General features: G+C 41.1%; 1 protein-coding gene across 1 annotated transcript; it reads left to right on the forward strand.

Moving 5' to 3' along the window:
- Nucleotides 1-9,987: 9,987 nt before the first annotated feature.
- On the forward strand, nucleotides 9,988-12,277 carry LOC119012674. The gene is made up of 3 exons (XM_037086702.1): nucleotides 9,988-10,138; nucleotides 10,506-10,689; nucleotides 11,363-12,277. The coding sequence occupies exons 1-3, from the start codon at nucleotides 10,001-10,003 to the stop codon at nucleotides 11,668-11,670; spliced, it is 630 nt and encodes a 209-aa protein (XP_036942597.1). The 5' UTR covers nucleotides 9,988-10,000; the 3' UTR covers nucleotides 11,671-12,277.
- The last annotated feature ends 613 nt before the right edge of the window (nucleotides 12,278-12,890 follow it).

Below are 12,890 nucleotides of genomic sequence, written 5' to 3' on the forward strand. Positions count from 1 at the left end.
TCTGTTCCTTCAGAAAAACAAAACATGGCGGCCCTCAATTGGGCAGCCCAATATTAACCATTGGATATTAGGCAGTTGTAATCCACCCCTGTCATATGGCAAATATAGAAGAGATCATCTGAGTCTGGGCTTTCTATTATTCCAGATAAAATTTAGAAACAGCTTTCTTGTTTTTGGAAAGAATGAGGGTGGAGGTGCCAATGGGATCAGTTGAAACAAATATAAAAACTTAGGCAAAATTGTCCATTTAATTGAAAGGGTGGGGTATAACTATATTTATTCTCCATCTATCATTTAGGAACATAATTGAAGATTTCTCATTATTCACCTTAAACCCAGAAAAGCCACCATATTCACTCATCAGCTCTAAAAGGAAAGGTATTGATTTTCTCAGACCCAAAAGAAACTCAATATTGTCATCTGCAAATAATGCAATTTGATGTTCCAAGCCACCTGTGTTAAAACCACATATTGTAGGATGTGTCTGTATTGCTAATACCATTGGCTCCATTGCTGTTATAAAAAGTAGAGGTGAGAGCGGTGAACCCTGTCTTGTGCTGCGAGACAGTTCGAATGGAAGCGAAGTCATGTAGTTTGTGCAAACTTCTGCAGCAGAATCAGTAAACAGAATGTCAGTCCATTTACAAAATTAGTCCCCAAATCCAAAACGTCTAAGCACTTCCAAAAGATATGGCCATTCGACCCTGTTGAACGCCTTCTAAGCGTCAAGTGATAAAATGGCGGTGTCAGAGGGCCCTTTGTTAGCATGAATTATATTAAGTACTCTCCTCACATGATGAAAACCCTGACGGTTCTTCACAAAACCGTTTTTATCTGTATGTAAAATGGATTGCAGGACTCTCTCCAGTCTCATAGACAGAGCTTTCACAATAATTTTTGCATCAGAGTTCATAAGTGAAATTGGTCTGTGAGATCCACATTCAGTTGGTGGGTTGCCCGGTTTCAGAATGAGTATGATTAGGGCGCTTGGCAGTGATGGAGGAAGGTGGCCACGTATATATATATTCGACCCTGTTGAACGCCTTCTCAGCGTCAAGTGATAAAATGGTGGTGTATATATATATATATATATATATATATATATATATATATATATATATATATATATATATATATATATATATATATACATACATATATATACATATACATATATATATATATATATATATATATATATATATATATATATATATATATATATATATATTCATTATGGAACCGAAGATTTGTGTCTTCTGGTGGGAATTTCTAGCCCATCTAGGAAAGTATTCTGATCTATAGATTCCCCTGGATATTTTGATTGGTAAAGACTCTTGTAAAATGAAACAAAAGTTTGGTTAATTTCCAATGGGTCTATTGTAATAAGCCCTTTTTAATTTCTAATTGCATTTATAGCTCTCTGTATTTAGTATTTTTGATTTGCCAGGCAAGCAACCTACTGGGTTTTTCCCCTTGCTCATAAAAGGTCTGTTTAAGTCTTAATAGGCTATCTTCCACTTTTTGTGTGGACAGTTCTTCATATTAAGCTCTAAGGGCCAAAAGGTTTTGTTTAGTTGGCACTGAATTGTCAAGGCACACCGCTCTCTCCACCTCTCCAATTTCTGTGTCCAACTCGTTCATTTTCTGTTTAAATGTATTAAATTTGGAACCAGTGAAGCTTATCATTTGGCCATGGATATATGCCTTAAAGGCCTCCCACCTAGTAGTTGCAGAGGTACTCAATTGTTGTTTCACCCCGTCATAGCGTCTCCTCTGTCGCTGTAGCTCTGCAGATATGTCCAGGAAAAGCATAACCTCTTGCTCGCCGTATAGTATCTTGCATTTGGTCCTGGCTGCTCGCATTGCTCGGACTTTGTCTTGGAAGTTTAGAAATGTAATAATAAGGACTCTTGATCGGGGAAATCAGGTGTTTTGTGCCCAGAGCTTCAGGTAGCCATTTCTCGAGAGAAGCAATCGCGCTGGACTTTTCTGCTTTATCAGGCAAGTTCACCAACCTGAGATTTGATCTCCTCAAGCAGTTTTCAAGGTCGTCTAACTTGCGTTTGAGAAGATCTACTTGTTTAATTAGCTCTTCCGCGTCCTCGACCTTGCTGATTCGTTCTTCTGCCTCATCCATGTGGCATAGTCTGCAAAGCTGTCAGGGCTGGTTAACCGCCGTGTCCGTGTATTTTAGCCGAATATCGCTGGGCGATCACAAAAAAAAGGTGTGCTCAGTTCAGAGGCATGGACACACCCCCTAATATGGGACCTTTAATGTCTCTGGTGTGGCAGGTGACATATTGTGTGAATGTGGACAGGGTGGAGGACAGAGAGGATTGAAATCCCAGAGATGAGGCAGAGGGCTGTGTCTGCAGCGAGCTTGTGACTGAGTGGAGAACATCACATACAGTATCAGTGTCAGCAGAGGGGGGGGGATATACACATACAATCACCTGTGTGAACTCCCTCAGGAGGTAGTATGGCCTCATGCTAACTGCTAAGTGTTCAATGTCCTTACTGCAGACCTGTTCTTCAACAATGATGTGCCCAGAGTTACATTGGCTGTATTGCCCATTGAAAATCTAGATCAGTGTTTGACAGTGGCAATTTAGACCAAACACCTAGGGATTGAAAGCATTTGTATTGCTGCCAAAGTATTAATTGAAGACACATTTACACGTTTACAGAAGGAATGTTTATTTCCAAAGGGCACACCTATTGTTTGCCTGACCTCAGCAAAATTGTTAAATTACCAATTATTTTCAGTAGTGCAGAGTATTATAGTCAGTCATACTCTGTGGTTCTTTGGCAACACTGTTGGCAGTTGCCTGTGTGTTGTTCCAAAATATTTCCTTACTACAACAACAAAGGTTTAGTCACTATTTTACACTGTTGAAGTTGTGGAAACAGGAGGCGAACAACTTCTCACTTTGACTGCGCTTCTCATCAGTTTTTTAACAGAAAAGGACACTCACAAGCATCCGTTTTCATGGTTACACATTGAAGCTTTTTAGGGGGCCGTGCCCAGCAATCAGTTGTCAGCAAGAGGGAAACTACCCAGATTATGGTGAATTATGTCTGTCCACTACATATGTACCCCCTTAATTCAACATCACACGAATAAAATGACAACATCAACATTCTGGGGGGCAGATGTTCAAACCGTAACGGCTCCACAGACCAGGTGCGGGGTCTGGGGTTCCCACTGGGGAAACCGTGGGATTCTTGGAGCTGTGTGGGGGTAGTGCAGTTGGCTGATCCATCTGCAGGGGCTGGGCCAGTCCATCCAGCTGTTGTCTGTGCAGCTGGCCCGCTAATTGGCCTTCATGGCATAGCCCATTAGCCTGTGGGTGGTAGGCGGTGTGGTGGAGTTTGACTCCTAGACTCCCTATAACTGCGTTCCAGAGTGTGGAGGTGAACTGTGAGCCCCTGTCAGAGGAGAGGTCAGACTGGGTTGCCAAACTGGGTGATCCAGAGAGCTGTACCAGGCACGCATTGGTGTGGCTGTTCACCATAACATACTGGCAGTCCATACAGGAGTCAGCTCAGGCCATGTAGTCCTTCTTGAGACTGTACCAGACAAACTCAGACACCAGACTTTGAGAATGTTTCCTGTCTGGGTGAGAGAGGCCATGCACAGCCTCGAAAACTTGCTGGGATGACGGACTGTGGCTACACTGTGGAAACACCACACAGGACTGTGGTGTTGCCTCCATCAAAGGCTATGCCCTACATTCTGCTAGAGAGATAGCAGCAAGGACAGGGATAAATAAACTGGTTAGGAGGGTCAGCTCTGTCCTGGATTATCTGCTGGATTTCATAGAGGTGGTGGGTGAGAAGAGGATGTCATGGACAACACCTCTTACCCCCTGCAACAGACTGTCGAAGCCTTGAACAGCTCTGTCAGCAGTAGGGGTGGGAATCGAGAACCGGCTCTGACCCAGAACTGCTTCCAACTGACCAATTCTTTTGGAATTGTACGCCTTTAATGTTATCTATTCTTCTTCACGCAAACCCTCGACCAACCATCTCTGAGAGGCCCCTGAGAGAGCCTCACAGTGTACCCCAGGAGATTGACTGGAGTCAGAATGAGATGGCTGGAAGCTGGTGCGTTGTCACGTACAACAACGGGCTGTACCCTGGTATCATTTTGGCAAAGGATGATGCCAATGCACAACTTGAGTGCATGCATGCAGGCCTGGGCAAAACCGATTGGACTGGCCCCATGCGATGATCAAATTTGGTACTTGTTTGACGATATTGTGAGTCTCATTCCTTCACCCCAAAATGTGATGTTGCAGCATGTAGAAATTCATAAAGACGTCTGGGCAGAACTAACTGAAAAGAGAAGGTCAATTCAATCAATACTTACCTGTCGTGTTTACTTGTTACAAGAGAGTTTTAAGCCAAGCATGTTTGGCCTTTGCTTGATCTGAGGCAAGTGTTACTTTGTCAAATTGTTTATTGTTGCTGTTTATTGTTACTTTGTCAACTTGTTGAATTGTTTCTTAGTGTGTTGTAGCAAATATTTACTGTGTTACTTCCTATGTTACCAAATATTTGTTTTGTCTGAGCAAAAGTTTGACCAGATTGTTCAATTTGCAGCTCAGTTTGTTGAAGGAGAGGCTGCTCTGCTGTTTTTTTTAAATCAGATATTCCTGTGAGATTTTAATGACAGTGATTGTATTTAAGAGGATGCATCAGATAGCATCATTTCAAGTTGATGTAAATGAGGTTAGTTTTTAACTATTTCAAAATGTTGATAAAATTACTGTTTTACATGTATGGCTTAAGTGTCAGCATTCATTTCCACAATGTTCTATGTCAAATCCACTTACATACAGTCTAAAAACAAACATGTCTCCTGAACAGGTATTCTATTGTCAAACTTGTTAATACAATTTGGTGTTGGTAACAAAACATTGGTTGACAAAACACACATGTGCATGTTGATTATTTTAGCCTTAGATGGAATTACCTATTCTTCTAATAGGTAAAAGTCTACTTAAACCAAATAAGTCCTTAAACACAATAAATGGATTGTGCATGGATTTCCATGGCTGTTTCCCCGGGCTATTCAAATACAAGTCAAGTTGTTTAACTTAAGCTCATCCCCTGATCTGTGTTACTACTTTCTGACTATAACACAGCACAGTATTTATCTCCATGAACCTAGACACTGGTCCACTGTCCAGATAACTAGTCAAAGGTTACCTTGGGTCCTTAACCCTTACAGGCAGGTTAGCAGGGCCACACCTGTTTCTTTTTGTTGAACTCTGTAACACGTCTCCAGATATTAACTTATTTTTCCAGCACTTATTATGGCCTGGCTTTGTCAAACTTCTGCAGTTTTGCATTTGTTAACCATCCTCTGCAACCAGTGTTAGACATCATAAACACAATGTTTCTATCCTTTTAACAGCTTTATTCAGCTTACAACTACTACACATTGAATGGCCATTCTATCGTGAGTGCCCAAAAGTCACCACACAACGCATGTGTCCAGGGTCAGAGGGCCTACTATTTTACATGTTTATGATGTTTATGATATCCTGCAGACTGAAGGAGTGTGTGTGTGTGTGTGTGTGTGTGTGTGTGTGTGACATGATGCTAAGTTAGAGAATGTGGTTAGTTGCATGCAAAGACCTTGAGTCTGTGTGAGTCATAATTCAGTTTACGTCAAAATTAACTATTTAGCAATGCAAACTACCAATAACCTGACCTGAGATATACAATAATAGACAATAATACCCAAACAGTGAACAAACACAAAAACAGTGCTATGTTATATGGTGTGCTAGCTAGGCCCAGTTCAATATTACCAGTCTTTGAAGAAAAGATGCCGGTGGTTCCTTGGCTGATAACCCAAGCAGGAGAAGGTTGTTATCCCACTGCTGCTGTGCAAGGTCTGATATAATACATCAGGTGGGGGAAACTGGTCACTTCATTCTTTTCCAAGGGTAGCAGCTCAGTGCTAACTTGCTTCGTGTTATTTGGATTGTGGAGTTAGCTGGAAAGCTTTGCATTTGCAACTGCTGGGACCAACTAAGCTGGAATACTAGCAGGACCTTGCATCACTGCTGTGAGAAGTTCTTTGGGCCTGCTGGAAACGCAACTTGCAGTACTGAGCAACTGTTGTTCATAGAAGAATCCAGGAGAAGAAAACTTGAGGGCAGGCAGCCCTGTAGGGAACACGATGGAGAGGAGAGGGAATTGCTGTAGTCACAGAAAAGGAAGGAGCAATCTTTTTAAAACCTGAAGAAGTCAGCGAGCAAACTGTGAGGCATGACATGCCATGCCAAACGGTGTTGGACTTAATGACATACTCAAGATAAGCCCCTTTCACACAGAAATTCCACCCTATTGCCACAAAGAAGGTTTGCCTTTACACAGCCTGTGTTCACACTGAACTGAAATGTTGAAGAACCAAAAGATAGTGATGGTACACATTTTTTTTTTTTTTCACATTCCCCCCCCCCCCCAGTTTCCACCTGTTAATCTAAACATGTATCTGCAGACCGTTCATAATCATATGGATGCTGTTATAATGTGTTGTGATTGAGATTCTGACCCACCTTGCATCATTGAATGTAAATGCCGTTTACCCTGTGTGGCTCTCACAGTTGGATGTTTTCTGGAGAAAGTTCACTGAAGTCTTGGTTGGGAATCTATGAATCCTGTCACATAATCATCACCATTCAGCTGCAGGAGATGCTGCTTTGCAGGCAGACAATAGATAACATTACTATTATTCTGTTGTAGATGCCATATGTCTTACCTCAAAAGTCAAGAATTGGGACTTGTTTTTTTCACACAATGTCTTATTTTTACTCTGAGAAAAAAACGTAATCATTGTGGTAGTGCAGCTCATTGGACAGCAAGGTGTTGTAAAAAAATAAAACTGTCTCAGCCACCATGAATAAGATTGAGCACCTGTATCAGCAAGTGATAAACCAATTCTGGTCCTAATCCTCTTTTCCAGCAATGACTCTGACCATCCTGTCATCAGGCTTAATGTAATTGATGAACCAGCCCTAACAAATGACTCACCTGGAGGCTGTCTTCCCTCTGGTAACATGGTACAAAGACTGTGCTCAGCACTGGAAGTGGGATGCAAAACTGCAAGAGCTTGAAAAGTGGCCCCAACACTGCTGGACTAGGCAAACGACCTGCTGCCATACCTAAATACAATTATTATTATTATTTTATTTTTTTTTAAAGTACATTTCCCACAATTCTATGATATTTTATACATGAAAATGTGCACATTTAGAAGTTTTTAGGACAACATTGACCATTTAAATTCACATGTAAAGGAATATTCTGTGAAATTCTCTGAGCTAGTGGGAGCCCCTCAGCTTCATTTTGTATTGGTCAGTTGCTTACTGTTTGCTGATTTTAAACACACCTACCAATTAGAATTATGACTTTTCCAGTAGTAGTGAAATAAAAATAAAATAAATAAGAAGTAACAAGACAGCCTTGTTGACAGGGTTTATAAATGAGTGCATATTTAACATATTGTAACGTTCCACTGAGACGTCTGAGACGATCACTTCCAGTGCAGCGAGGAGTGGCGTGAATCACTGATGAAGGGGTCGGGCCGACCTCGTCAGCCATTTTCACTGCGGCATCTCTCAGCCGACTCCTTGCTGCATGAGCAGCTCTTGTGAACTCACTGGTCATATCCTCCGACCACCCGCAAGCACCGCCGTCTCCCTCATCAGTTCTCACCTCATTCTTCACTTTCTTTCCTCGTCTGCCATCCATGATTCGCCCCCCCCTCTTGTGTCCCTGGTCTGACGTCATCCCTGATTCCTGATTGTTTTCACCTGTGTTCCCCTCCCCCATGTGTATAAAGTCTTTGTCTTCCCCTGTCTGCGTCGCCAAAGTATTTCGTCGTTAGTCGTATACAGAAGCCTTGTCCACAGTCTTGCTTTGAAAACCCAAGTTGAGTATTGCCAAGTTTTATTTTCTGAATTTGTTCTCTTTGCATGATTGATTTTTGTTTCTAAAGTTTCTGGTTAGAGTTTTGATTTTCAGTTTAGAAGTTTTGATAGCTGTTTATTTTCCTCCGTGTGGAGCGCCTTTTGTTGTACCTTTTTATATTACTCAGTGTAGATAATTTTCATATCCTGTGTGCTGACCTCTTCGGAGAGATTTTGTTTTCCTTATAGTCAAGTATTTAAGATCAGTGTAGATTCCTCCTTCGGGAGCGTTTTCCATTCTGTATGTTCTGTGTCTTGTTTGTCTTGTCTGTTGTTCATAGTATTTCATAGCGATTGATTTATCAATTCATACTGACGAGTTGCAATTCAGCAAAATAAAACCTGTCATTACATCTGCTTTTCTGCATCTGAGTCCTCTCTCCTTGTCTGAGTCTGACAAGTATTGATTATGGAAATCACTTCATATGGGAGGACATTGGGAACTAATACTATATTTTGCCGATTTTCAACCAGATCTGTATCAGTAGACTGTGTGTAGTATACTTAAATGAAAGATGGTAAACTTCTCTCCATGTTGCCTGCATTTAATGAGCCCTGCTCAGAGGTGGGTAAAACTCCTCTAGGTGAATTACAATGCTTCATCTGGAGGCTCTTTGTTGATCCTCCACCTGTTGTTCAAACTACAGCATGTACTTCCACAGGTTTGTGTTCCATATCCACAGACACAAAAAGTATAGAACTGGATTGAGAGAGAGAGAGAGAGTGCCAGCTCACCAAAGTCTGATCAAATTGTCAAAACTAAGCCTTGTTTATTGAATATAAACCATGTTGCTTTGACTATTCAAAATGTTCGTAACTTGTTAAATGTTTTCTAGAAAGATATTTTAGTGTATATTCAGCTGTATTAGAGAAGGAGTATGAATCGGAGGTGTACTTATACCGTCATTTGATATCGTTGCTTTGTGGGATAAGATAAACAAAACTCACCCCCCGAGAAGCCTCCTTGTTGTGGGGAAGCCCCGCGAGTCAATTACCGAGTGCAATAGAGTCCCGCAGTAATGATCATCACTGAGCTGCAGAACTCTACTGCACTCGGTAACTGACTGTCAAGTTATGTTAGACCATGGATTAAACTTACACCGCAATATCCCCTTAATGTAGAAGCACAATTGTTTGTTGCAGAGGTGGGAGTAAATCACATACATGCAAGTCATAAGCAAGTCTCAAGTCTTAACCTTCAAGTCTCAAGCAAGTCCCAAGTCACTGTGATCAAAATCAAGCAAGTCAAGTCATTACTAAGGTCAAACAAGTCACAAGAAGTTCGTATGAATGTATTCTTCATATCTGTGGATGCAGTAAACAGAAGAGGATGGTTAGTCAATATGATGTAATTGCACAGTTGATCAGTTGTATTTTTTTTTTCGAACCCATGAACACAAGAATAAGATTGGATTAATATCAGCCTTGGAACTGCAGCATACGGCACATCCTGACAGCTGAGGATATTGCGCACACACCCCCCCCCCCCCCCCCCCCCCCCTTAAATAGGAGGTCTGTTCTGTCCTGAAATGTGTGTTCCTCTTCTATAAAACCCATTCTACATCTCGGAGGCGGCGTCTTTATCTGCAGGAGAGACACAGATACAACACCTGAGGGAGGAGCAGGTCCGTCATGGACGTGCATGAAAAAACAAGTGCGTTGCATGGAATGTGTGCCGGTACCGTGTCGTGTTGGGTTGTGAGCACGCCTTTTAAAATAATGGATTTGTGTGCACTGAAGACGCTATCTGAAACACACACACGCTTTAACCAAGACAGCAGCCAAAATCACCGAATGCACCGTGTCATACAGTGACTGAGGGCTCAATATGCGCAAAAAGGAAAGAAAGAAAAGCAGAGACTTTCAAGTCATCTGTGTGTCAAGTAAGTTTTAAGTCCTCAAATTTGCGACTCGAGTCTGACTCGAGTCAAGTCATGTGACTCGAGTCCCCCACCTCTGGTTTGTTGTGTCCTTTTCTCCTAGAGTCTCCAAATGGCTTAATTCCAAGAATGAACAATTCTCACGTGCAGAGTCGAGTGTACCGAACTATTGGACAGATATCTACCATCATAGTCCAGGGTGGAGAATCTCCAGCCTTCCTCCCTCCTGTTGTAGTGGGCTACCTTATGACAGGAGTCACCTTTCAGGTGAACATCACTCTGAATGATTTATCTGATACTGAACTGAGAGAAGCCCTCAAGAAGGTATGATATGGATGTGATTTTTAAAAAAACAAATGGCTTCAACCCCAGTTTTGGAAGCATCCTCATGCTTATGTTGTCATTATGCACTTTGAAGTTGATCAAGCAACCAAGGATGAGCTGGAGCAAGCAGTGGAAAGCTTTCCTTGAGCAAGACACTTAACCCCAAACTGCTCCCCCGCTTCAAAAGATTTATTTCAATTTGTAGGTAGATCTGCATTAGATACTGAGATCCTAGCTATGTAGGAAAAAAGCTGATGCATTTAAGGGTTAAGCTTTTGATGGAGGGTTTTTTTTTTTTATCTCTTCACAGGTTCCGCCACTCCTGAAAGAAAACCCTTGCTTTAGGGTCCGTCTTGAGAAGCCTGAAGAACCCAGCGATATTACAGCAACTGTTGTGGCTGCCCTCCTGAAACCCAACTACTCTATTCAGGGAAGAAGACCAAGAGAGGAGTTAATGGTGGTTAAGTTCAGAAAGTTTCTCCAATGTGTACAAGGTAAATGTATGTGTTTATTAAGTTTGGCTGAAAAATAAGCTTTTTTTCTGACAGGCCTGCTTGATTAAAAAAAAAAAAAACATAACTTCATACCACTACATATTAATAAGCTGGGTCCACATAAAATGGTTTTGGAATTTTCTTACTCAGAGGGACAAGCCAGAATAGTGTGGTTTGGACACTGTCCATTTCTTAGCAACACAATCAGTCCAGCTTTTTTGTTTATTTAACTCTGCCAAGTCCATACAGTTCCAGAAACATGCTTCAAACTCCATGTCTTGACATAGAATAAAACACACAAAGGATTTCCTGATTCACAACATTCATAATTCCAGAAATCACTCCATTTCACAGTCCTGTAACACCTTCTACACAGGTCAGATGCTACATTCTCCTTACCAAGTCATTAGAGTATGCAGTAGAGAATATTGCTGTCTGTCAGTGTAAAACTTGTGCACTATCCTGCTGCAGTTGTGCTATAATATGCAAGTGTGGTTTTGAGTGTTTGTTGGGCCTTTTCTCTACATTCTCTGAACCATATTGAAGACCAAATTATTTTGCTGTCTATAATCTGTGATATACAGATATATTTTGAAGATATGTAGATATAATTTTGTTTTGTGCATATATTTATGTCTATTTTCTGTGTTTTGTATCTTTTCCACCCTTATAGAGAAAGAAGTCAGTGAACACTTTCATGCCAGGACCCTCACTGAAGAAGAGCAGGCGTTTATCCTGACACTGAATCCTGGACACATCCTAGCCTTTGCAACAGGAAGCAGCAGAGTTCCTGCGACTGGATTTCCTCCTAGTCCAAAGCTGACTTTTGTTCATGATGACACAAAACACCTTCCAGTTGCTCACACATGCTCAAATGAGCTCCAAATCTTTGTTAACAAAAAGAATCTGACAGATGATGATGAGTTTGCTTACCATATTCCGGTGGCTCTCATGGATGGCGAAATTTTCAGTGTAGTGTAGTGTAGAGTAGTGTCAAAGCTAGACATGCACAGACACGATAAAGCCAATAAACCAATGGGTGCTTTTGCTGATGCAATGTAATTTATTTTGTCTTTATACATTTAAGGTTTAATTATTGTCAGTTAATACATTTCAGGCTAATGTTGAAACTGTTTAGCCTCTCTACCAGTCCACTCTACATTACATACATACGTTACATTATTTACTTGAGTACCTTAATTATCATGGGCTCAAGAGTTAGACATATACAATTTTGGTATATGAATTCCTGAACTTGGCGATACAATGTTTTTCCTTTGTTACCATCATTTTCAAGAGGGTTTACTGCAACAATCAATTCTTGCAGCTCCTGCTGGTTAAGTGGGCAAAATGTGTTAAGTGCATGAGATGTTGAGGCTGAGTCCACTGTTCTTGCCTCAGTTGCAGCTTCAAGATAGTTCAGTAACACAAGGTGTCTGTCTAGTGTGAAAAGCAACCAAGTGGGATTCTGTTTCCTTCAGATGAGATTGAATGATTGTTGAAAGCAGCTTTAAACTCATCTAATGTGCAATGAATCCTGGGAATGTGCACAAAATGAAGACAAAATAAATCAGATTCATTGTCTACATCTAAGGCCTCCATTGACTCCAGTTCATAGAAAATAGGTGCAAACACAGGACAGCAGTTTCTGTTCAAGTCCCGATTGAATCATTCAATTTGCTGATTATGTACAGAACTTCCAGTCAACACAGAATTTTCACCTCTGTGCATTCTTATGTCCTCCCAAATCTGGACATTTTCCCCTCCATGATCAGTTCTGATATGAACCGGCCGGCCAGGTTCACTGATGGCTGTACTAAAGAGAGCCATGACAGTCTCGGCCCTGTTATTGCTGGCACACTGGAGGAATGACGCAACACCAGCACCATCAACCCTCAACATTACACCCTGAGGTGACATTTAATAACAAAGGCAAATACCATATCAAACTGGATTACTATGACTATGGCTACATAATATAGAGAAAGGAGTATAGTACAAGTTACAGGGAGAACACAACAGTCCTTCAGTACAGGAACAGGTTTTAAAACACAAGTATAGCTAAAGCAGAAAACTCTATGTGCACTAGTTACACAATGTGTTACAACTACAAAACTTTCATCAAGCAAGAGTGCATTGCACTTCTACTACTCTGCACTATATAACCATATCTTCATCATCAACATCATCATCTGCTGTGT

The sequence above is a fragment of the Acanthopagrus latus genome, chromosome 22 (genome assembly GCF_904848185.1).
Source record: "Acanthopagrus latus isolate v.2019 chromosome 22, fAcaLat1.1, whole genome shotgun sequence".
NCBI lineage: Eukaryota > Metazoa > Chordata > Actinopteri > Spariformes > Sparidae > Acanthopagrus > Acanthopagrus latus.

What these genes read in the sequence shown, in the direction of transcription:
- LOC119012674 (XM_037086702.1), top strand. Translation starts at nt 10,001, where the DNA reads ATGAACAATTCTCACGTGCAGAGTCGAGTGTACCGAACTATTGGACAG. An exon ending in TGACAGGAGTCACCTTTCAG is followed by an intron (nt 10,139 to 10,505) that starts GTGAACATCACT and finishes ATCTCTTCACAG; the next exon opens with GTTCCGCCACTCCTGAAAGA. An exon ending in GTTTCTCCAATGTGTACAAG is followed by an intron (nt 10,690 to 11,362) that starts GTAAATGTATGT and finishes CCACCCTTATAG; the next exon opens with AGAAAGAAGTCAGTGAACAC.